The 25,952-nt window shown below is 41.3% G+C and overlaps 2 protein-coding genes and 1 long non-coding RNA gene across 3 annotated transcripts in view; 2 read left to right on the forward strand and 1 right to left on the reverse strand.

Moving 5' to 3' along the window:
* The window catches only part of LOC306835072 (uncharacterized protein), a 333,943-nt gene that overhangs the window by 95,997 nt on the left and 211,994 nt on the right, over positions 1 to 25,952 (reverse strand). The window lies entirely within an intron of this gene.
* Positions 11,899 to 12,628, forward strand: LOC306835081. Its single transcript, XR_013780575.1, has 3 exons — positions 11,899 to 11,989; positions 12,118 to 12,520; positions 12,611 to 12,628. It is a non-coding gene; the product is annotated as an uncharacterized lncRNA (long non-coding RNA).
* On the forward strand, positions 12,715 to 15,013 carry LOC306835120 (uncharacterized protein; the record flags this gene model as incomplete). The annotated part of the gene is made up of 5 exons (XM_079361549.1): positions 12,715 to 12,811; positions 12,903 to 13,105; positions 13,371 to 13,515; positions 13,788 to 13,897; positions 14,004 to 15,013. The coding sequence occupies 5 exons, from the start codon at positions 12,715 to 12,717 to the stop codon at positions 14,097 to 14,099; spliced, it is 651 nt and encodes a 216-aa protein (XP_079217675.1). The 3' UTR covers positions 14,100 to 15,013.

Raw genomic sequence — 25,952 nt, forward strand, 5'->3', positions numbered from 1 at the left:
CCTGTAGCTTTTGCAATCTGCTGGATTCTTACCACTCTTTAGGATAACAGTAATAACTGCCTCCATCATGGACGGGGGAAGGGACCCAGTATCAAACGCCTCCGTGTAGACGTCCAGAAGCAATGGTGCCAACTCTATAGCGTAACACTTGTAAAACTCGGCTGTGAAGCCGTCCAGACCAGGGGCCTTGCCAGAAGACAACCTCCTAATAACCGCCACAATCTCCTCAGTAGTAATGGGTGCATCTAGCATATCTTGTTGTTCTTCACTTAAAGTAGGGAGGTTTAACCCAGTAAGGAAAGATCTATCTCCCTCAGTGCTTGCCTGTAGCTCAGAAGCATACAAACCGGAGTAAAAACGCCTAAACTCTGCATTAATGTCTGAAGAGTTAGTCACCAGGCCCCCCACACTATTCCTGATTGCTGGTATAGCATTCATAGCCTCTCTCTGTTTTATATATCTCGCAAGCATTCTTCCTGCCTTATCCCCTTCTTTGAACTGCTTCTGTCTGGCTCTGAACAGAGCAAACTCTGCCTTCCCCGTGAGGATAGAATTAAACTCGTATTTGAGACGGGTTAGTGAAGTTAGATTAGCAGGTGTCATATTTTTCTTATAGGCATTCTCAGCTAGCTGAACCTGCTTCTCCAATTCAACTTGTTTGGCCATATTTTGTTTTTTCTTAAATGAAGCATGCTGTATAATATGTCCTCTGATGAAAGCTTTCAAAGCTTCCCAAGCAACTCCAGCTGAAGGGGCTGTTGTAAGTAGCAGAGTAAGTTAGTTTCTTTAAAGAGAGCGATTTGATCTCTCAGAGACTCTCTGAAAGTGGAATCTAGGAGAAGGCTTGAGTTCAATCTCCATCTAGGGGTCCTGTTTGATTTATTTAAAGGGAGGATGTTGACCATTACATGAGCGTGATCTGAGATGTGAATACTTCCAATGCTGCACAAGACTGTGGAGGATACAAGACAGTCAGAAACAAAGAAGTAGTCTATCCTAGAGAGAGAGCCATGTGGCGGCGAGTAATACGTATATTCCCTAGATGTTGGATTATGAAGACGCGAGACATCCACCAGGCCCAGGCCCTCACACAAATCCTTAAGCATATTAACTGATCAGAATGAGAAGCTTTTTAACATGTTTGTTCATGATGATCAGTCAGTCTGTAGAGTTGTCATATGTTCCGAACGTGGCTGTGTGATGATGTAGTGTCAAACGGCAATGAGACAACAGTGTCTGAAAACACCTTCACTGCTGCAGACATGGTGCCACATTGACTGTAAGTGCATACACAGATGACCTTTAACCTCAACCAGTTCTCATGACTCGAAGCATTCATATGATGATTCATAGTGTAGTTCGCTCTCAATTGGTTTCAAGTTGTAAACTAGGATGTCACTTGGTTGGAAGGTATGTACAGTGGTCTCGTCTGGTGGACCACCTGCTTAGAGTACTCAGAAAACCCCCCCAAAAAAAACAATAAGTACTACAAATAATTATTGAATAAAGACATTTTAAAATCATTTTAAAGATTCAAAAACCTTTCTTTCAGTTCTGACCATGCAATAACACATTCCATGCTTCAGGCTTTGATTTCAGATACTGAGAAACATTGCTCTGGATCTACTTTCTTAGAGATCTGCTAAGTTAAATTTGTGGTACCTTTCTATCACTCTGTTATGGTTAGTCATTTACTATTGTTAAAAGTTGTTGTTGTTTGTTATTTTTCTTCTTTTTTTTCATTTGATTTAGTAATTGAACAATAACGTTATTAGTTCCATTCACACACAACAAATAGTTAAACAAGAGTGTATAAATAGTAAGATAAAACACGTCTGTTGAACATGCATGTCATAAAATAACTTTGATTTGAAAATTTAGAAGTTAAAATTTAGATTCTGAGACAACATGGTGATAAAATTGAGATTGCTCGAGACTTTTTGGACACAATATATAAAACAAGACAACAACATAAATCAACGATCAACAAACAACAAATCAGGCCTATTCAGTCATTTGGTTCATTCCGTCAAAGACTTTGTATTTTCCGCATCGATGTCTTCTTGTACCATATCATCAATAATGAGAATTCGAACCTCATTATACAACTCCTTATCATCGTCCACTCAATGATCTCCTCATAGGTACTATTCGCTTTGACTCAGGCGTCCACTTTCCTCCAGGCTTCCACTCGGCTATTCATATAAATCTGACTCCCTTGGCGCCCACTCGCCAATCTCCACAAACAACGATATTTTATAACCCAAAGATAAACTTTGTCATAGTAGAAAGTCCTCTAATAAGTCATTAGTATATCACATGAAACAAAGAACAATACAATAAGACAAAACGACTTCATGCTTCATATTGTCCAGAAATATAATACTGTATGATTTAACTCAAATACAGTCAGATATGTCCAATCTAATCGTAAATTATTCAAATAACACAAACACAGTTAGCTCCCCAACAGGTCTTTGAACAGAGAAATACTTCTCACTCCAGGTAAGTAGAAAAAAAATAATTTTTGCTACTTACCGGCAGTCGAAGCAACTACTGTATCCTGTTCGTGACGCCACTGTAAGTTTGGAATCTATTTGTGATTCCACTGTAACGGTAGAGGTTTCTGTATCTGTGTTAAATGAATAATTAGGACATTATCAAACAGACTTGTGGATCATCTTAGATTTATTTGTCCATGGTCAAATAACATAATAACATAACAAACAATGGCTCAGACATGCTTCATGACCAGAACCTTGCAGTTACTGGCATGCTGCTCACAATCTCACATGCTAGTGAACCAGGACTCCACAGTCACTGGACCCGTGCTTGACCAGGATCTCACGATCACTGGACCCGTGCTTGACCAGGATCTCACGATCACTGGACCCGTGCTTGACCAGGATCTCACGATCACAGGCAAAGTATTCTTCTTCAGTGTTCCTTATATTCTGCTAGAAAGACAGCCCACAATTACTTCTCTCTGTATAAGGAATGAAGAACTCATCTCCTTGACTCAAATGTCAAACATCTACGTTAAGCTAAATCTCTCAGACAACAACAGACACTTCGCTCCAAACCAAATATAACTCTGCTACTACTGTAATAAGATCTCTTACACATGTATGTAGTACATCTTCACAAACATAAATGAATTACTCTCACATGGTTGACACAATTAAAAGATATATCCACAAATGTATCAAGATGAATGAATCCATGAAAATACGTACAATCAGAAGTATCTGTCACAAGGCACAAGCTTTTCTTTTTACTATTCAGGTGTTGCACATTCTTTTCAGCATGGTTTTAGACTTTGGTTTTATTCATGTTATGATGTTGTGTTTTTATTCATACTTTGTTTTTATGCATGTTTTTAGTAAATGTAATTTAACTTCTGTCTTGAGAGATGGATTATTGATCAAACACACCTGTGTAGCTTGTGATGGATTGAGTGGTGTGAAGGATAAAAGTTACTATTTAATCCTTTTCCTAAATGTTGTAAATATAAATCTGACTCCTTTAAATAATGACCTTGAATCTTTCTGCGCATTCTTGTGATGGGATGAGAGGAATGACTGAAGACGTCTCTTTCAGGTTAACAGAGTTTATTAACCTGATGAATCAAGAATAGAAGTTACAGAGTCTCTGGGTTCAACACTACGTGTCCCTGATAACAGACAGATACCTGGTCAGTTCATGAAGTCTGAGCCCCGACTATCTTTCCCTGAACCCTTTTATACATTAGACAGAGATTATCTAACCAAACTATGCATTCAAGAATGTGCAGTTTCCTTCCTCCGATTGGGCAGCTTTCCAAATGATGTGTTTCCTGATGTTTGGTTCTGCTTCTCTCATTGGTGCATCAAACTCCCGAATCCTTTGTCCTTCTGTAGGGGAAGACACTTCCTACCTGTTTCTTTTCATCAACTGACATCTAGTCTAGTAACTAATTCTTTTTAAGGAGAAAACCATTTAAGTGATTATCTATCAAGGCTCATTGAACCTATATAAAGTGGGTGAGTGATTAACTGTTCAGGGCCTTAAACTAAACCTATGTTTGAGTTGGTGAGTGATTCAGTTTAAAGGGCCACATCAAACACATGTTGGAATGTGCATTCACTTCTGCAAGCCCTCTTCACACAAACACCTTACTGAAAAGTCAGACAATTTTATTAACACACATAAACCTGGAATAAAACATGATAAAATAACTGGTATAATATAAATGTAAGCGAACATCATTCAAACTGTAGATATCAAACCTTTCCTTTGGACCGGGTGATGAAACTTTATTGCAGTAAACACATTGAATATAAGCAGAAAGAGGCCTAATATTCTATCAACTCCCCCTTTTGACCTCATTAAACATGAGGTCAAAATAAAAGAGTCTTCTTCATAAGCATCAATGTTAAGTTCCTGAATAACAAGGCCTGAGCATTAACATGCAATCAAGGGCAATAAGCCCTGATCAACTGAATGGTGGGCTTCATTTTATGACCACTCACATCCTGGGGTTGTGTAGTCCAGTCATCTGGTCTGGTAGTGGTGAAATCTACCTGCATTAAAGGAATTAATCATTTACACCTGTTTAACACATGTTGCCATTGAAGTCTAGGAGAGTGGTGTTGGAGAGGTGAAGATATTGAGAACTTGTGAGATCACTGCGCCTGCCTCTGAATCCGCATTAATCTGCACTCTGTTTATATTGTTAATACTTTAATTTATCCACATACTACCTCATGGTGAAATACTCACAAGTGCCCTCGTCTGTCGATTGTTTGTTGTTCGTTATTTGTTGTCCAAATGTCTTTAGTTAAGTTATTTGTTTTATAGTATTGCTAGTTTTTTTAGTGCTCTTTTTATGCACTGCAGGTTTGCACGGGGGGGGATTGCAATTTCATCTGTGCTGTATGTTTAACATGGAGCATATTTGACAAATAAAGCACCTTGAACCTTGAATCCTAAGAGAAAGATAGCACAAAAGAAAAGAAGAACAAAAAGAGAAAAAATACAAAACAAAACAAAACTGTCCTGATCCATTCTTAAACATTTCAATCATAATCATTAAACAAAAAAATGTGTATTCATTTATTATTATTATTATTATTATTATTATTATTATTATTATTTTATACATATAGAAAGAGAAGCTACTAATACAATTAGAGCCCCATAATAAAATCCATATTCAAGTCTGGTGAGATCCAGGGGCGTCCCCCTTAGACCCACTGTCACTGAACATGAATATATTACAGGAATGATGAATGAAAATACTTATCAAAAACATGTGAAGTTTCATGTGGCTTAAAGTTAAAGACACAAAAAACATCTTGAGAGAAGTAATCAGACCAGCAGATCTTAGTGTGCTACCATCAGTCTTTCACACCATCTCCACAGGTCATTTAAATCTCAAATGACCCTCAGTCAGAGGTATAAAAAGAACTAAAGTATTCTTACAAATAAAGGTACTATTTTTTATTAATATTTTATTAAAATACTCAAAGTCAGTCTAAACTCAAATGAAAGTAAAAACTAGCTCATTGAAAATCTACTGTAAGTAAAAGTTACTTATTTATGTCTCTTTTTTGTTCTTCATTGAAGGAAAATTTTTACAGAGATGTAACCTGCAAACATATTCTTTTGTACCCCCCTTACTTGTTCTTCTCAGATATGAGAAGTAAAGGTTCATTTAGTCAACTATGTTGATGCTTTCTGCAGTGTAAATAATGTGTGGATGGAACAAAACTATTTACAACTTTGTTTGTCTGAGATTTGTCACAGTGAATGCTTTAGATAAGATGAGGGAAGTCACACTATATGTTGTCTTTACAAGAGCTGTTACTACAGCCACTGCATATATTATGCATCAATACCCGTCTGTCTACATCCCCCTTTTGTCTGAAAAAGGGCCACATTAACAACACCCCCTTTTTCAGAAACATCTAAGAAGAATGGAGTAAAATAATCTGAGAATTAAAACCATTCTATCTGTTAGAGGTCAAATGAACAGCAGCTACAACACGCTCTAGGCCCATAAGAATACAGGGACAGGTAATACATCAGTGAGAGTTAACAACATGCTTCAAAAGCATCATGATACACAAAGTTGGGAGTGTGAATGTAATTTAAAGTGACGTGGTACAGGTCTTTTGGAGGGACTAAAGGCTGGATGGACTGGAACCAAGGTTTCCAAAAGTTGTAAAAAGCAAGAATGTCCCCTTTTGTCTCTGGGAATGGTCGTTGGTGTACCCGTGAACTCCACTACTGGAACACATTGCGATGAAGATTGAAGGTTGTGAAACATCACCAGTGAGAGTGGAGTAACATAGTCTTGTGTCAACCATAGAGCTGCATGAATTCAACAGTCTTTGTGAGGAGGGGCTCTGCCAAACCCTCTCCCTTAAAGCACTCAGGATGACCCTTGACATTTAACCAGGCTGCTGTCACACCTGGGTGGCTCCTTGTCCATGAGGAGGCTGGTACTGATAAGAACCATGCTGCTTGCTGCTTCAGAGGGCCCTGTGAGGGAGGGCCGGAGCAGCTCACTGTCCTGGGTGGTGTCTGGCCCAGTGGTCGAGTGTCCCATAATAAAAACATCCTTGATTCTGTGGACCTGGAGCAAACCCACACCAGCCAAGTCCACCATATCCCCTGTAACCACGCCTGTACAGATTGAAATTGTACCCTGTACTCCTCCCACAAGAGTGATATGGCTGCTGTACATATGGTTGCTCTAGATTAAACACCGGAGCGTATTTGGTTGCATCATAAAGTAGCCTCTGCCTCTTGAAGCTGCATCTTTAAGAGGTGCAGCTCTAAGTCTTATTAACTCTATCATCTGCTGTTTGCTGTTGTTTATGTGAGCGTAAGTGATGTAAGACGTATATCTCCCATCTGGGGAGCGATACACTATTAAAACCAGGCATTTCAACTAGTTTTGCTTTTACTGATTCTGCTAGGCCTGCTACTAGGACTGCTTGTTTGAACTAAAGCTATGCCCCCCCTAGTACAACCTTATATTTAGAACATGCCAACAAGTGTAGCACCATCTAAGTTGACTTCACTTTTGTGTACAGTTTGTCATTGATGTCAGTAACATTTCCAGTCTAATTCTTTAAACATCACTTGTAAACAGTCTAGATATAGTTGAAATGTCAGCAAGGTGAACATAATTACGAAGTTTAAATTATTGTCTAAACTATGGGGCCAAAATAAAGTAATTTTTGGTTTTCTATTTTAAGAATGTAAAAAACAAAGTAGGTTGTTTGTATATTCAATGCATGCAAATAAGTACTAGTGATCTACGACAGCTACCTCATTTCCTGCGCTCCTTGAATTAATCAATGCTTAAATTTATATAATATGTCTCTATAACAACAAGAAAAACACTGTAAAACATGAACACATTTAACTACATAAAAACAAAGCAACAACAGTGAGGACTGTGGGGTGATACTGAATGGGCTAAGAAAGGGTGGGGCCGTCTTCTCTCCTGTAAAACACCCTATCTAATCTCTCCTTTAAAGGTGCATATCAACCCACACTGCAAAAAGGGAAATCTAAGTAAGATTAAATATCTTAGATTGAGGTAATATTTTCTTATTTTTTGTCTGATAGGATAATTCTTCTTACTAAGTAATTTTTATGTATTTACAGAGTATTTGACTTGTTTTAAGCATTTTTCTCCTGAATTATCTCGATAAGGTTTAAAGCTTGTTACTGAGATTTTACTTCCTATTCTGAGTAATATATGCTTGAAATTAGAATATCAACAGTTACAAAGCCATTTCAACAACACTCACAAGTATAAAAATGCTTTTTCAAAGTAAAAAAATCTTATTTCAAGCATGAAATAAGAAATCATGACTTTTACACATTTTTATCTCTTCATATAAAACACGGCAGCCAAATGGAATCCACTGTTTTATTTTCAATGAAACAATAGAAAATATGTATTTATAATGTACAGTTGGCACAGTAGCCTACTTTAAACTGACAATTCATATTTAAACATTTAACATGTAACATTTCAAACTAATTCAATAGTTCTCATCTAGGGGTGGGTGATATGGCAAAAATATCATGTCACAATTTTTTTAATAATACAATCACAATCTTGATTTTAAAATCCACCAGCTTCTCCGCGTCCACCAACTCAGTGGCCTGTGCAAGATGTGGAACCTCAACTTGATACGCCATCACATTTTGATCAAAGTGTATTGTTTGAAAAGGTTGGTATTCCAAACAATAAAGCATAGAATCAACAAGATATATGTCTTTGACCAGTCCAAATTCTGGCACATTACCATTCACAACTTTTGGCTTAATTTTCCATCACTTGACATGAATGTACTCAGGGAAATTGGGGATGGCCGATCTCTAACATCCAGAGGGGAATAAGGGAAACCCAGAATAGCAGAATTCACAGAATCCAGATCTATCAGTCCTGACTGAACAAGATGATGCAACACTCTCTTGATTTCCAATGGCGCTGTACCCTCCAGAATGACATGCATAATGTCTTGTGGAGTTTGTTGTATAATGTCAAAAGCAGGGAATTCAATTAATTTGCTCCTTCGATTGATCCCATATGTTGTTCTCAGGCTGTTGTGAAGCATGTCTGTATCTGCCTTTTCTATTTCATTAGTCTGTCTGATATGCCTGATTAGAGTCCTTTTAGTAAATGCATCCTCATTGAAGTGTGACTGCATGTCCTCAAAAGAACACTCACAGTGTCTGCATTTACTGTAGGCAAAGCCAACACCCTCCTTGAACCCTGCCAGTTCATGCTGTGCCAGAGGGTCGCCACAGACAGACACCAGGGCACCATAAATAGTTTTCTGTCCATTACTAGTTTGCATTTTAACACCGTTGTACAGTGCATCCATATCTTCTTTGATTCTGCTCAATATTACATCTACACCACATTGACGGAGGTCTACAGATCTAGCCGTGGCAAGTAACCTAATAGCAGAAAGTTTAGACCGGTATTTTGGATTTATGTTTGCTACGGTGTAATACACCATCAACAGCTTATGGATGCAAAGGATCCTAGTGGATTACAGATCTCAATTTCATCTGTGTACAGAACAATCTGTAATGCATTCGGTCTCTCAGAAAATAAGGGATGTGATTTTAAAAGGGAGCCATCAACAATGTCCTGAAAAAAACCCTTCCTGCACCTCTGTGGACCCTTTTCAATCATAGAGAATATCTTCGGGTGTGATAAGAATTGCTCGAGACTTTTGACCAATGGAATGTAATGAAAGACTTTGTCTTTAATGAAAAAGTCTGTTGATGCTCCATGTTTCCTCTTGCATATAGTTTGAGAAATCAGAATTTCCTCTGCATCCAAAATGCTTAGCTGCTTCTTCATAACACTGTTCTGTCGAAATGTTGTTGCAACACTCGTGAATGGGTCAACAAAATTGTCAAATACTTCCATTACTTCTTTTTGAAGGTGTCCTGATGTGCATTCCAAATGCTTCTTTAGAACCTGCTCGATCTGGCTCCTGAGGTTTGTCACCAGTGATGACTGATACTGCTGCACACCAGCAACAATGTCATTCATGCCTTTCTGAACATTACAAAAAAACACAACACAACTTCATGATATTTGTGTGACTGTAGTGAATTGGATAACAAGGCAGGAAGATTGACCATCAAACATAACTGGTTCAACACACTCTGTGTAACTGTAAATGAAAAAACTGTGGTCTGTTTGAAAGAAATACAACAAAGAAATCTTACCTGTGAGAGACGGTGCTTGGCCCGTGTATTTATAACAAAGGCAGTGGCCTGTGTTGTCAGACCCTAAAACAGTGGAAATTTTAATCAGTATCCTGATGTAACGTAATCTGACATTCAAAGTAACACGTAAAGTACAATGTTAATCACAGAAGAAATAGTCCTTATAGATAGTCATTTGAATGTTAAATCATCTTTGCTCACTACATCTAGTACATTTTACCTTGAATATAACATTTTGTCTTATCATTCATAAATTAGGTGTCAAGTCACACATTACTGTACTGTACCAATACATCCATTTCAGTAGATTGTCACCAGTAGAGTAACTTACTGTTTGAACTGTGGCAGCTCAGTCCTGGTTAATGTCAATTTGCCCTTCATCTGTGTCAGCTGTACAAAGCTGGTGACTGGAGATGCTGGAATCCTGAGGAGGTTGATCAGGTTGGATGTTGTGCTGTGTCACAAAAAAAAAAAAATCTTCATATTTTACTTATTTTCGCAGACATATTTTATTTTCATTATAGATTGAATATTTTTTATACGAACCAAGCAGTGAATTTGCATACAAGTCCAACTGATCTATAATCAATATGTCATCATACATAACGTCCTGTTAGCTTTAGGACCGGACTGAAGGACAGCATGTGAAATTACGGTAATGTTGACAAACACATGATTAATGATTTTAGGTTGTTTTTTTCCGTTATATTTTATTTTGAAATGTACACCATGGTCTGTGCGTTTCACTTCCTGTGCAGTCTACTTTTTACGCCGCCATCAATTGTCAATCTTCGTCCAAGTCGTACAAAACATCCGGTAAATGTCAAAATAAAACAGACAAAACTTTCGATCATAAATCATCACTTTGTCAACAATAGTTTCATTTCATATGCTGGCTCAAGCAACGAGTCATCAGTCAGTCAGAGGGTCCTACAGCTAAAAGGACGTCATGTATGAAAAAAACAGGGCTAATTCTAGCAAAGTTACTCACTTGTTGCTGCGGCGGTCCTTGGCTCTCCTGTTCACCTCCTGGTCTGGTCCTTTCAATAAGATGCAGGGAGTGTCTTCTCTTTACGTGATGATAGAATGAGTTGTGCACTCGATATTCCTCTGTACACCCGTCAATACCCCAGAGCAACCTGAAGTCAGGACTGCGGCTGTGCATTCGATTGATGTGGCTCAGTAAAAGTGTCAATGAAAAAGTGATGAAAATGAGGCAGATAACGCAGCGCCAAACCATTTTGGAAAACTACCTGACTGAAAAGTTAAACGACGGGCTGTTCACATTGTCTGTCAGCATAGGGGAGTTCTCTGAATTAAGCTCCTTTTCATTATTATATATAACGTAATTTATTGGAGGGGCTGGTTGCTAAATCTTTAAACATTCTGCATGAATTTCAAATTATGACTCCATCAGTTAATACAATTGTCCCTTCGTACAATATCTGTAACATATACGTCACCCCCATTTTATCACATGGTACATTCCAAATGCGCCCAAAGAGGTCAGTGGCGGGCCGCGGGTCAAAGGCGGTCAGTTGTAGAGGGCTAGCTGCTATATGAACTTGGACTGTTGGATATTTGGACTGTTGGACTGTTGGAAACGGAAGAAGATGGAAGTGTTGTTTCGGGGATGGATATGACAACCTATGCAGTATTGAAAGGTAAAGTACATTTGCTTTTGACTGTCTTTGCAAGTTAAGCTAATTGTGAGGTTAGCTAACAAGTGCTAATGCTAACTGTAAAGCAGTTAGCTTGCTGACCTTGCTGACCTTGTTAATGTAAAAAAAACGTTTATAGTTGAATGAACGGTTGTTTCTTCGATGTTCTTTATATCGTTTTATTGGCTGAAATTGTTGGAAGAAACAAATTGTGGGCAGTTGGCTTAATTTAACTTTGGCCTGTTTTGTTAGCTAATGTTAGCATGGTTTTTGCAGTATCTATGTGACGATGGCGGGGTGTGGAACTAGCATACCGGTTAGTGCTGGGTATGTGTGCACTCAAAAGAGAGAAGCCAGTTTCACGCCAAAGGCGCAGGCCGCCAGTGGCGGCAAACCCATTCATTGTGTATGTGGTAACTCAGCGCAAGTTGCCATTAGGCGCAGAGCAGTGCGCCTTTGCGTCAGAAATGCTTTCCAGTCTCTCCAAGGAGGACTTGTGGGACCTCTTTCCAGGGCCTGAGCACTTTTTCAGGAGGAGGGCCATTTGGAGGACCATACATGGTGAAAATGAGGTGATATTAGATTTGTACAACTATGCTGTGTTATAACATCAGTGAAACATTTCCTTTTTTGTGTTGTTGTTTCTAGTTCACTATTATTCACTTAAAGTTTATGTGAGATAAATGTTTGTCTTTTTCAGTATGAACAATAAGACCAGCCGCGCCCAGGCACCTCTGGAGCTTGTGATGCCACCTCTACTCCCACTACCCCAACCCGATCAACCCCTTCATCCTTCCCAGCCCCAGGAGACAGTGTCAGCAGAACTGTACAGCTTGTAAGTCCACAGTTTGTTGTATACACAGACACGGAGCTGGAGCAGTCAAGAAGCACCTTCTTTGAAAAACAGCGTGCTGGAGAAGAAGGTGACTATACACTCTCCACTCTTAATAAGGAATACAGTAACAAGCATGATTGCCATCAAGAGAGCTGCAGGGGATGACTTCCAATGTCCATGCAGCCGTGAGTTATCTGCAATGGCTAAGCGTCTAATTGAGTACTACCCAATGCTGCGGGACAGATCTGCAGCCAGTGGAGCTGAGTGGGTAGGTGGATATGCTTTATTCAGGATCACTGCTTTTATAGCTTGATTTCATTTTGATTAATGTGATTCTTACTCTCTGTATTTTTGTCAGGAATCTGTGAAGAAGCATTTAAAATGGGCTAATGTCTGTAACTCACTAACATGCTACTTCACCTGTATTTTAAATGAATATTAATTATCAAATTTATTTTTGTCATGGTAACAGCCTCTGGTTCTGGTTCTGGTGGTTCAGCTGGAAAGAGGAGAAGGAGGGAGAACACTCCTGTTGACTTGACACTTTATTCATCTGAAAGTAAGTAACTTTGAATATTTGTATGTTTCTTCAAACTGTAATGGTAGAAACACAAACCTTCATTTCATTTGTAATTTCATTTCAACAATAGGGCCTGAAACTACTGACAGCCCACAGAACCAGGCCAGACACTACAAAGTTCTGCAGGAGCTATACAAATCCAGGCCCAGACCCAACAAGAAGGACCTCGAATACCAAGCAAGACGGGCTTACATTAACTCTGATGTTATGAAGGAGCAGGACAGGCCTACCAAGATACTTCAAGCATATCCCTGCTTCAGAGAAGTGGATCATGTAAGCAAATCAAATCATTTTCACTGATTTATATTTTATGTGAACTAGTAAGTCATTAGTTTGCACATTATAAAATGTTATCCATTTTTAATATGAAGGAAGTGGATATTTGCCAGTTCTGTTTTGCACAAATTGTTTCATAATTCATAAAGCAGGTTAGTCCATAATTTCCACGTCCATATAGGTCTAGAGACAGTTTACTTGCTAGATTTTGACTGGAATGTAGATTTTAAAAGATATTTTTCTATCTGTCCTCCTGTGGTAGATAATGGATGAACTGCAGCGGATCCTCGATCAAGGAAACTCTCAATTCATACCTGAACTGAAGAACCGCTGGGAGACCTTTTGTGAGAAGATCCAGTTTTATGGAGATTTCAAAAAAGTCATGAGACCTCCACTGGCAGATAAAGGTAATCACACACTTGATAGAGAATCCATAGGCTGGCCACAGTAGTGCTGCTTGTGCTACTCAGTGTCAGACATCCACCAAGTGTTCACTATTACATAACTTGTCAGCCATCCTCACCACTCCCACCATGTGCTTTATTAATTTGATCACATACTGCTCACTGCTGTCTCTCCCAACCACACTCACTGATGTTTCTTGACACGTTGCTCTTTCTTTGTTTCCATCTTGTTGTTTTTTGAATAAGTGATTTTTACACTGTTTTGTTTTTCACAGTTAAGCAGACCTTTGCCACGATGAAAGCTTTGTCAGACATCTTCCCATCACCTGTTGCTCCACCCAAGAAGTTAGGACATGCAAGTGAGGCTATGCTTCACATCCTCAAGGTAAGAAATTCATACATGTATGACAGTTTTTCATATATTTTACTACTTGGCTCTAGTGTCTAAACAGTGATTTGTTATTGGGATTATATTTCTATTTGTGTTTGAGTCTGCAGAAGACGCCAACACCTTTCTTCAGACTAGACCTCTCTCCAGCCCTGTGGTGATTGTCTGCGAGACCAACCATGACCATTCTGGCCATTAGAACCATGCCTGTGCAGATCTTCCCCAAGGAGGACATCTCTGACAGTGTGATGTACATCATGGCATGCTATTACACCTTTCACAGCCTCACATACCCAAAGTGCCTAGCCACACTCCTCTCTGTACTCCAGACTGAAGTCCTCATGGATGCCATTCATGACAGAGACATGACTTCTTCATATAAAAAAGGTATGGCTGAGTGGAGGAAGTTCATCACTGAGCAGGCTCGTACATTGATCTCCACTTCCAGTAGATGTTGGATCATCTGCTTTGTTTAGTCTGTCAAATGTTTATTGTTATACATTTTACAGTACTGTTTGCATAGCCATGAACAGCCATATCTTTGCTGTTATTAATATTGTTTTATTGGCTGAAACTGTTCAAAGGAACACATTGTGAGTAATTATGATGATTTGTTCTGTTCAAGTGCACCTTAAATAAAGAGGTGAAAAGAAATTATATTCATGTCTTCATTTAAGTAAGAGACATTTCCTGTTCTAGTACTGTCAGGATCACTGATGATTAAGCATTAATATTATTTATGAATTCCACAGCTTTTGGCTCATTTCAAGAAAATGATCCTACATATTGAGAAAAATATTCTTAAATATTGTCTTTCAATCAAGAAAAGTACAATAGTTTTTAGTATAACTTTGCTGCTTTCAAGAAATGTAATGCCTCGTGTATAGCATTATGTCAAGATGGTGGAACTAGCATTTACTTAATTTAAGAATATTTGTCAACATATTGAGAATATAAGTCTCATACATTTTATTTGTATCAAGAAAAATGCACTTGTTATTAGTAAAAATTCACTAATTTTAAGGTATTTCTGGGTTCATTCGGGTTGGATATATTGACTTGTTTTTTAGAATCTTGACGAGCCTAATTTTCTTGTTCTGTTGGCAGATAATTTTGCTTATTTTAAGTAATATTCCCCCAATTTTTGTATTTTTTTTCTTGTTTTTGAAAGCTGACTTTTTGCAGTGTGTTGTGTGTAGAAAGTCATCTTCATCAGATGTTTGACTTCTTCTGTATTTGCATCAGTTTGCTGAGACATCCTCTTCAATTTCTCTTTCTTCTCCAGCTGAGTCTCTAGGGTCTCTCCAAGGGGCAAGAATTTAACATGCCATTTAATACACCCATACGTATCCTGGATGGCTGCTCTCTGCTCTGGAGCAACTTCTTCTGTGTCTGAATCTTCAGTGCGATGCTTTCGTTTTCTTATTTTCGGAGTAGTAGATCGCCTCACATTCTCCATCCTATTTTGCATTTGCTTGGCTAGAGAATGATACCCTGGCCCAATCACATCACCTTCTATGACATCTTGTAGAGATTTCGGATATTTTGCCACCATCTTTTGAGCAACTGCAGTGGTGTGCTTATTACTTATGCAAGACTTTTTTTGCATCATCTCACGGACCACAATTCGGGTTAGGGTTATCGTCTCCCTCCTTAGTCGTGGACTTGGTGGTTTTCCCTCTTTCTAGTGACTGCATCAGTTCCTCTGAGAACTTGTCCCATGGTATGATGAAGTTATTTACCCAGTCTATGTCGGGGCTTGGACAGCTGTTTGAGGTTGAACTTAGGGGTGAACCTGAAGGCAAAGATGTGGGAGGTCCCGGAGAGCCACAAACCGATGAGCTGCTTGTTTCAGGAGTCTGGCCTGTAAAAACACAAACAGTGTTATTTGGTACACAATGCAAATGTTTATGTTTCAAGCGGGCTACTTTAGAAAGCATGTTTGATCGCATCACTGTAAAGGCTGGGATAAAAAGTACAAGTGACTGAGTCCAGACCAGCTGGCAGACCGCCTGAAGCATCTGATGTCTTTCAGACAAAGTTAGGCAGATGTTTTTAAAGTGCCTGGCACATCTCTTAAAGTAGGAATGTTTACTTTCAAAATGCATCATGCACACTCTGATCAAAGGGCCAAACTTCAATATTAGGCCAAGATAGTGCCGCAAGAAATGATGTTTTGGTTTGAGTGGACTTTCAGGAAATAAACATTTTCTTGACTCCAAATATTCTTGGATTAAAACGTCCAGATAGACTACTTGTGACAATGAAATCTTTTGAGCACAAATCATTTCAACAATATCTTCAAGCTGGAGCATTTACTGCCACACATCTTCTTCCACATTTTCAATAATACGGGCAGCAACCTTAAGAAATTCCAGTTCTGGATGGCCTGACCTGAAAGCTTTGGGTGCATCAGAGTTGACAGCACACGGCTTTGTAAGAGCATCATTTCCTTTGTACTTGAACTGCCTAATCCATCGGTTCAAAAGTGAATATGTAAACCATTTCTTTTCCTTAATAATATACTTTAAGTACAGGGCCACATCAAAGGATGCCCTCAAATATATCATGGCCTAAACAAGGTGGAAGACATGAAAAGATTTAAGAGCATTGAAAACAGAGTTTACCTTGATGCCTCTGACAGCTTGGCTGTCTTCTCCGAGGTCACCAACAGCAGAACTGTAGCTTTCAGGGGTGCGCTGTTGATGGGTTGAATAATATAATTGTCCCTAAAGCTGAATCTATCAACAGACTGGATAAAGATGCAGCATGTCACGGCCGTGGTTCCATTCTGACAGACAACACTGAGACGCTGTGCAGGCTGAGAAAATAGACACTTTATTAGTCGTTGCAGAGCCCTTATATACTGTTCAACAGATGTCACAAATTCCTTCCCACTTTAGATACTTCTGTACATGGTCAGGAGAATCACATCACCTTTACCCTTACAATGTCAAACCTCTATTAGAAGAACAATTCCTCATTCCATTGTCAACTGAGGCCATACATTTATACTTTTAGAAAACCTTGAAAGACATTCTTCTCTTCAAATATGGTCATAGCTTCTCCAAATAGATCGTAGTCTGCTCACAGCAAAGTCACCTCTACAAAGTGTAACCAAACTGAACGTATTCACAGAAATTCGTACTATCAGCTGTGGACCACAGAAATTGGGGTCATTACTCTCAAACTCTTGTCTTGTGATTTCACAATATCTACAAAAGTACTGAGAACGACTGAAGTTTTCAGTGAACCCCCCAATGGCATGTGAACCCAAATTATCACCAGCAATACAGTATAGAGCCCCTTTGTCAGTTCCACCCCCAACAGGTATTCTGTTTTCCTCCAAGTCTTTTAAATCCACCAAAATCTCTGAAAAAACCTTTAAACATCCAAAATGTTTTAGGTCACTCTCTACACACAACAAAACCAGAGACATGTGCTCAGTACTGGAACTCACATGGACAGGTAAGTCTGCAGCAGAGAGATAGACTTTGTGTTTTTTCTTAGAGGATCCAAGGGACCACCTCAAAAGCATCCTGCTAAAGGATTAGCTTCAGAGATCCAGGATTTTCACTGAAAAAAGGGTTGGGCTTAAAAATGTGTCCATCAGTTATGTCTCCAAAAACATCTGAATCATTTTCACAAGACTGTTGTGACACAGAATTCTTCCACATATCTGATTCCAGTAGGTTTTTTAATGTATCTTTAACTGGCACATAGTAGGCAAACCGTGGTGTCATATTTTCATCAGTTCCCAACAGTATTTTTTGAGGCTCCACGTATTTAAACATCTTTTTGAATGTTTGGGCTCTTGAATAGGTAGTTCTCATTGGTCCCTGATGACTAACAGAGAAAAGATCTGAATCTTTCACACAATCACAGATTTTAGCAATAGCATCATCAGCTAGGCACATGTCATTTTTTAGAAGTGAATGTAGTGTTTTTAGTGTGTAGTCCTGTCCCATTTCATGGACGTTTTGTAACTCTTCAACAATTGTCTGAACTGTTGAAGCTGGAAGAAGGAGCTGCCCTTGAAGTTTTAAGTAAAATAAACACATTCCTAAGAAAGGTCTCACTGAAGTTCTGTGGCAGATCAGTGTGTTCATTCATTGGTGTTTCGTTTAGACTCTGCGGAGCATCTTCGCCTGCACCGACAACAGAACACTGAGAAATGTGTTTTCTGAATATGTCACTTATGCTTTCAATGGAGCATGCTCTATGTTTCCTGGACATATGAGCAGTGAATGACGATTTCACAGTAAATGTCTTTTTACAACCAGTGGACATGTCACAGGTCGCCCCTCCACTATATGCTCCTTTAAGTGGGCGACAAGTTCATTCACCGTGTGAAAGCTGCAGTCACACAGAGAAATGCTGCATTTGAGATCTGTAACAACCGCTCTATGGTGGCACATTGTGAGCCTGATAAAAATGAGCTTTAAAAGCTGCATAGGTACAAAATGTCCGCCTGCAGTCACCATCAACACATTTGAAAAGACAATGGGGTTCATTTCTATGAACTCTTACAATGCAGCACGTAGCCCCTCGTTGTTTTGCTGCAAAACCCGCAAGTAATCATTTTTAGCAAACTAAACTGACAAATAACATGGACTAATGTTGGAGAAAATGGCACTTTTTCCCTCCCTTATTAATTTAATTAATGGAGGAAAAAATGGACAATATAGTGTTTCCAGTGAAAACGAAAGCTAATCCTACAGAGGCACAAAACCAGATAATTTTTAATTATTTCCTCTAATAACCACTACCCCGACAAAGCACTAGAAAAAAAGCTCGCCATGAGAACTCACACGATGCCCGCCTGCTGTAAGCGCGAAATACACGTAGAAAAAAAAACTTTGACTTGTCTTGCTAGCTTGGCTGTACACACAAGAAAGCCTATTGCCCAATCGTAAAGCAAAGCCCCATGAAAAATCTGAACATAAGGATTTTATCAACAAACACGCTGAATAACAAAATGCTAGCTTAGAGTCAGCGCCAGTTTACATTACGTGTTTGTTTTGGTGCCAAAGAATCAGCTAATCTTACCTCAAAACTGCCCCGTCGAGTTAGCGCCGCCAGTCAGCGTTTTAACTGCGCTCACAAACAGAGGTAGTATTTTATTTATCTTACAGGTGACTTTGAGCAGAACAATTTTATACGACGTCAATGTGATGCTTCCCAGTGTTACATGTCACGGTCCTCTGACCCAACATGTCATCGCAGCTCCAAGTTGTAGCAGCACGAGGGCGTGACGCACAGAGCATCAGTGCATGAAATGCCAGGCTGGCCACGAGCCGTTAAACTTTGAAAAGCGAGTACCGCATCCTCTCGCCATGGTTCAGTGAATGAAATAAATGTTTTTCCACAGTGGATGTTATTAACCATAATTTCATAACCATCTATGGTGCACTTACCTCGAGAAAACAACATTGATGACAACATTAAACTTAGTTTAAATACAGTCTTTTACATTGTTATTCAGGAATATTTTAGTTTAACACTGTGGTGATGTTTGAAACACTTCTAAGTTATTTTGTCACTGAGGGATGAAATTGTTAAATTATTTAAAAATATAAACTACAAGCCTCTTTATACATTTTATTAAATGCAGAGTGACGAATCACAAATGGACAAAGCTGGCCAGGTTCTGTTTTTCAAATAAATAAATCACGTAATGAAAATAAGAAATTATAATGATGTATGCTGTTTGTTGTTGTTGTTTGCATAAGACAAAGTGAAAGGGAATTAGGTATAGTTATCATTTGATGAGAGATCAGGCCAAAACAATCCAACATGTTGAATATCCCCGATTTGAGATCGGAGTAGTCCCGACATTCTTCCGACCAGACGAGAGCGGTCTGAACACACGTCACGATGATCTTATAAGATTATCTGATGATGATCGGGGCGTCCTTAAGATTATCAGAAGGAGAGAATTGGGGCCAAAATCGGCGTAATTATCCTGCCGTGTGAACCAGGCTTTAGATGGAGCAGTGTTTTGGTTTGTTAAAACACTTAGACACTGAACTTGCTTTAGTACAGGTCACTCCTTCTTTAGTACAGGTCACTCCTTCTTTAGTACAGGTCACTCCTTCTTTAGTACAGGTCACTCCTTCTTTAGTACAGGTCACTCCTTCTTTAGTACAGGTCACTCCTTCTTTAGTACAGGTCACTCCTTCTTTAGTACAGGTCACTCCTTCTTTAGTACAGGTCACTCCTTCTTTAGTACAGGTCACTCCTTCTTTAGTACAGGTCACTCCTTCTTTAGTACAGGTCACTCCTTCTTTAGTACAGGTCACTCCTTCTTTAGTACAGGTCACTCCTTCTTTAGTACAGGTCACTCCTTCTTTAGTACAGGTCACTCCTTTAGTACAGGTCACTCCTTCTTTAGTACAGGTCACTCCTTCTTTAGTACAGGTCACTCCTTCCGTGACTACCGGACACAATAGGCGTAACACGTGATCATCGAGTGGGCCTCGGTGCAGACTCGCTGGAGGAGAGTTTTATGGCCCACTACCACTCCCCTCTAAGTGGTTTGAGACAGACTTAATATGGCGGACCCTCTGCGTGGACGCACAAACGGAGGGGTAGTGGGGCGAGGGTGTAGTGGACGGTTTGAAAAAGACCCCAAGTTAATCACAAAGGCGGAAAACACAAGGAACATAGAACACAAGACCAGAACACTGAGGACAAGTACAAAGTAAAACCTGACACTGAAAAGACATGAACTAAAACAAGACATTACAAAATAAAACAGGAAACAGTTCAGACTAGACCAAGAAACATTAAACACTAAACTAAGAACCTTAAAACACAAGTAACACAGGAAACACACTTACAGACAACACAGGGTGCAACAACAACACAAGGATACAGGGGAAACACTACGGACTAAAGTAAACCACACATACAGAACACGAGGGAAAGAATGAAAACTTCAATACAGAAACCAAACCATGACAGTATGGGCTCTCTTAGTGGTGCTGGAGACGGGCTGTCAAATGCTGGGCACCCCTCTGTGAAAGCAAGAGAATCAGGCTTGTGGCAACCTCTGCTTGGAAGCTCCTTTGTTTCAGTGGCTTTCTGACACTGAGTAGTTTGCAGTCATGGCGGTAAAGCAACCATGCGTTGACCAGGCCTACCATAATGGTTTGCAGAACAGGTAGAGGTACCACCTCCATGATCGCATCAAGGCTCTTTCACAATGTGTGGCCTGCTGACCTCCACACATGCTTTGTCTGATTTGCTCCAGCATCCAGCTTTGTCTTGAGGGTCAGTGGCACAGTACGTTGAGATCAATAAGACAGATTTGTTATCATACCACTTAACAATGGCCGCCTTTTCCCCCTTCTCCACCTTGGCATCAACGGATCCTCTGCCTCTCTTAGCAATCATCAAGATCTTCATCTGAGCTATCTAAAATCATCTCCTGTGATGATATTCCTGAAGACTGTATTGCTGCTTCTTTTTATTCATACTATAAACACATTATAATGAAATTGGATTAAATAGGAATACAGTGGTGTTTGTGTTATATATGATGTGTAACATTTTATTCCAAAAAACATGGTGGAAATTGTTAAGGCTATTGACAGTATATTCTGTTTACTGGATAACAAAATATCCACAAATCCATCTGTAATTTTCAATCTAATATGTCAACAAAATGAAAAAGGAATTTTGAACCTGACTTTATCACATGATCAGATTATGTTTTTCAAAATGTATGCAAATGTGCGCATATTTAGTTAGATAGTGCCTCATTTTGCATATTTAAACATTAAAATACAAAAAACTTGCAATACATTTTTTTCTCATCTTTACATAAGTAATCAACTGAGAAAGTTTCATGGGGAAATCTATTAATTAAAAAAAAATCCCTATTCACCTGTAGTGTCTCGCCTTCAGTATCCAAAACAATAAAGTGAAACCAGACCTGGTTCAGGTGATCATGTCAGCCATTAAAGGTGGAGCATAACAATACAATGGTGTGAGAGCAGACATAGTTAGGGTGATTATTAAAGTGAGCGGTACTAAGTAAGGTGACTGTTCAATATGTATTAAAATGTCCAAATGGAGGCTGACTCTGAGGTCAGCAGTGCAGATGAGAAGTGAGAGAGAGAGAGAGAGGGAGAGAGAGAGAGGGAGAGAGAGAGAGAGAGAGAGAGAGAGAGAGAGAGAGAGAGAGAAAGAGAGAGAGAGAGAGAGAGAGAGAGAGAGAGAGACAGAGAGAGAGAGACAGAGACAGAGAGAGAGAGACAGAGAGAGAGAGAGAGAGAGAGACAGAGAGAGAGAGAGAGAGAGACAGAGAGAGAGAGAGACAGAGAGAGAGAGAGACAGAGAGAGAGAGACAGAGAGAGAGACAGAGAGACCGAGAGAGAGAGACAGAGAGAGAGAGAGACAGGGAGAGAGAGACAGAGAGAGAGAGAGAGAGAGACAGAGAGAGAGAGACAGAGAGAGAGAGACAGAGAGAGAGAGACAGAGAGAGAGAGAGAGACAGAGAGAGAGACAGAGAGAGAGACAGAGAGAGAGAGAGAGAGAGAGAGACAGAGAGAGAGACAGAGAGAGAGACAGAGAGAGAGAGAGAGAGAGAGAGAGAGAGACAGAGAGAGATTTGATTTGAAAAATCCCTTTATTTACACAGGTTTGATAAATAATTCAAAAATAGTGCAAATGCATTAAAAACTCAGTTCAGTTTTTTTTTTTTTTTTTTTCCAAGAAATCATCTCGACATAATATTAAACATTTTCATTATTCTCCTCAGAGCATAAACAAACTACTCCAACACATAAATACACAATAAACAGAACAGGTACAAGATTTATCAATCACATGTTTTTCATTTCTTTCTTTTTTTAAGTCTTTCTTTTTCTTTGTCACTGATCATGATGGAGACTTTCTCTACACGTTTTTTAGTCTATAAACCTCAGATATCGATAAATATCTTTTTCCCCCCTCCTGGCCTTCCTCGTAAGAGGCCTGGCTGATCTTACAAATAATCTTAGATTGGGGAAATAATCCTCCACCTCCTGCCCCCTGGCTCCAAAAGTCTCATCTAGATATGTCTTTATCTCTTCTTTAGTGTAGAGAGGAGAGTCGTCCTGGGTCTGAGGGAGGTCGCTCTCTGACTCACTCAACACTTTATTCACCTTTCTGTTCTTTGTTTTTTCAGTCTTTTGTTGGGACACTTGGAGGAGAGTGTCATCAGACATTTCCTCCTCCATCGATACTTCCATATCACTTTTTCCTTCAGTGGGCTTAAAAACAAGGACCGACGTCGCTGGGGGGGGTCCCCCCCCAGACGGCCCCACTGGAGTAGGTGCATCCGTCCTTGTAAAAACAACAGCTGTAACCAGGGCAGAGACGTCCTCCGCGGGCAGGTCTCCGCCTGGCACCTCAGCAGCAGCCTGCAGAACTCCTCCCGAGTCTGCAGCCTCCACGGTCCGCAGAGCTCCCCCCGGAAGTGTGGCGTCCGCGCTCGTCGGGCCTCCTCCCAGGGCAGTAGCGTCCGCGCTCGTCGGGCCTCCTCCCAGGGCAGTAGCGTCCGCGCTCGTCGGGCCTCCTCCCAGGGCAGTAGCGTCCGCGCTCGTCGGGCCTCCTCCCAGGGCAGTAGCGTCCGCGCTCGTCGGGCCTCCTCCCAGGGCAGTAGCGTCCGCGCTCGTCGGGCCTCCTCCCACGGCAGTAGCGTCCGCGCTCGTCGGGCCTCCTCCCAGGGCAGTAGCGTCCGCGCTCGTCGGGCCTCCTCCCAGGGCAGTAGCGTCCGCGCTCGTCGGGCCTCCTCCCACGGCAGTAGCGTCCGCGCTCGTCGGGCCTCCTCCCAGGGCAGTAGCGTCCGCGCTCGTCGGGCCTCCTCCCAGGGCAGTAGCGTCCGTGCTCGTCGGGCCTCCTCCCACGGCAGTAGCGTCCGCGCTCGTCGGGCCTCCTCCCAGGGCAGTGGCGTCCGCGCTCATCGGGTCTCCTCCCCTGGCAGCAGCGTCCGCGCTCGTCGGACCTCCCCCCTTGGTGGAAACGTCCGCGCTCGTCGGGCCTCCTCCCCTGGCAGTGGCGTCCGCGCTCGTCGGGTCTCCTCCCCTGGAAGTGGCGTCCGCGCTCGTCGGGCCTCCTCCCCTGGCAGTGGCGTCCGCGCTCGTCGGGTCTCCTCCCCTGGAAGTGGCGTCCGCACTCGTCGGGCCTCCTCCCTTGGTGGAAAACTCCGCGGTCCTCGGGTCTCCTCCCAGGGCAGTAGCGTCCGCGCTCGTCGGGCCTCCTCCCAGGGCAGTAGCGTCCACGGTCGTCGGGCCTCCTCCCACGGCAGTAGCGTCCACGGTCGTCGGGCCTCCTCCCACGGCAGTAGCGTCCGCGGTCCTCGGGTCTCCTCTCGGGGTAGTATCCACTGTCTGCAGAGCTCTCTCCGGAGGGCTTGCAGCCGTGGCCGGCGTACCTTCCCGCGGAGCGGCAGCGTGCCGCGCTCCGCCCTCCTCCGGGCAGGAGCGGACCAGGTGCCCCTCTGCCCCGCAACCAAAGCACTTCATGGACTCAGATGTTACAAAAACAACATAATTAAACCCGTCAATCTTAAAAGAAAAAGTCAAGTTCAGATCGGTCTTCTTTTCATTTAAAATCATATAAACTTGTCTTCTATGACAGACGACGTGTTTCAGTTTTGGGTTTTTACACCCCAGAGAAATCATTTTGATTGGTGATGTTATTTGTCCGTATCTTGACAGTTCCTTAACCAGCAGGTCGTTTCTTATAAACGGGGGTGCGTTAGAAATCGTTACTTTTGTGGCCGGGTTAAAAAGCGGGGAAACAGGAGTGATTGTGCCACGTATCCTCACCCCCTTCTCCACCACCTCTCCAACCTTCTCTGTACAGTCCAGAAACAATACTACGGCCCCGTTCATCCGTGAGGCCGACTTCACGCTGTCACAGCCGACCAGCTCTCCCACAGCCAGCCCGGCCTCCTCCACCGAGCACTGCACCGCGGGGACAAGCTTCACCGCATGCCGGCGGGTCAGCTTCTCTAAGTCTGCCTGTACAGCTTCCACCACCGGCATTGTGCTGCCCGGAGCACGCTGCCAACAAACAATTACACACACACACTCACACACACAAACACACACACACAAACACATACACACACACACACACAGCCCTTTACACACCAACAGATACAGACACACTTCATAAACACACTCACACCAAAAAACAAGAAACAAACTTTCAAACTTTCTCCAAACAATCGCTACAATCAGACACGCTCTCAGCTCCACTCACACACCGCCATCTCCAACAGAGAGAGAGAGAGAGAGACAGAGACAGAGAGAGAGAGAGAGAGACAGAGACAGAGAGAGAGACAGAGAGAGAGAGAGAGAGACAGAGACAGAGAGAGAGAGAGAGAGACAGAGACAGAGAGAGAGAGAGAGATAGAGAGATTTTGATTTTCAAAATCCCTTTAATAAACCGTTGCAAAAAAATACTTTACAACAATAACCAAAACCGTCAAATCAGAAAAAAACAACAACAAAGAAAATAACTTCAATCATACATGTATAGTGAACTCATCATCCTGCCCCACAGAACACAGAACCCCCCCAACAGCCCATATTTCACCAAATGTCTGCATATTGTCCATCATCTTATAGTAGGCATGTTCCACCCTGAGCTTAGCTTTTAACCCTCCAGAACTGACAGCGGCTCCACGCTGCCCAGAGACCGATTCTTACGAGTCAGCCAAATGGCTAACTTAGCAGAACCAGACAAGAAGTTTATTAGCGTGTGCTCACTCTTCCTCCGTGCACAGGACTTTGGGCCAAAGATGAACAGGCTGAAGGAGAACACCTCCCCGAACCCTTGAACCCACCTTTTTAAAAGTCCAAACAGTGCTGATAGTCGGGGGCATTGTACAAACAAGTGAAACAAAGTCTCAGTCTGACCACAAAAAAGACACTGGTCTCCCACCCCTGGATCCAGGTGCGCTCTGTATCTGTTCGTAGCTATTGCCCCATGTACGACCCTCCACTGGAGGTCTGCTGTCCGCTTTTCAACGGGCATCTTGTTCAGGGACCTT

The sequence above is a fragment of the Symphodus melops genome (assembly GCF_947650265.1).
Source record: "Symphodus melops genome assembly, chromosome: 14".
Taxonomy (NCBI): domain Eukaryota; kingdom Metazoa; phylum Chordata; class Actinopteri; order Labriformes; family Labridae; genus Symphodus; species Symphodus melops.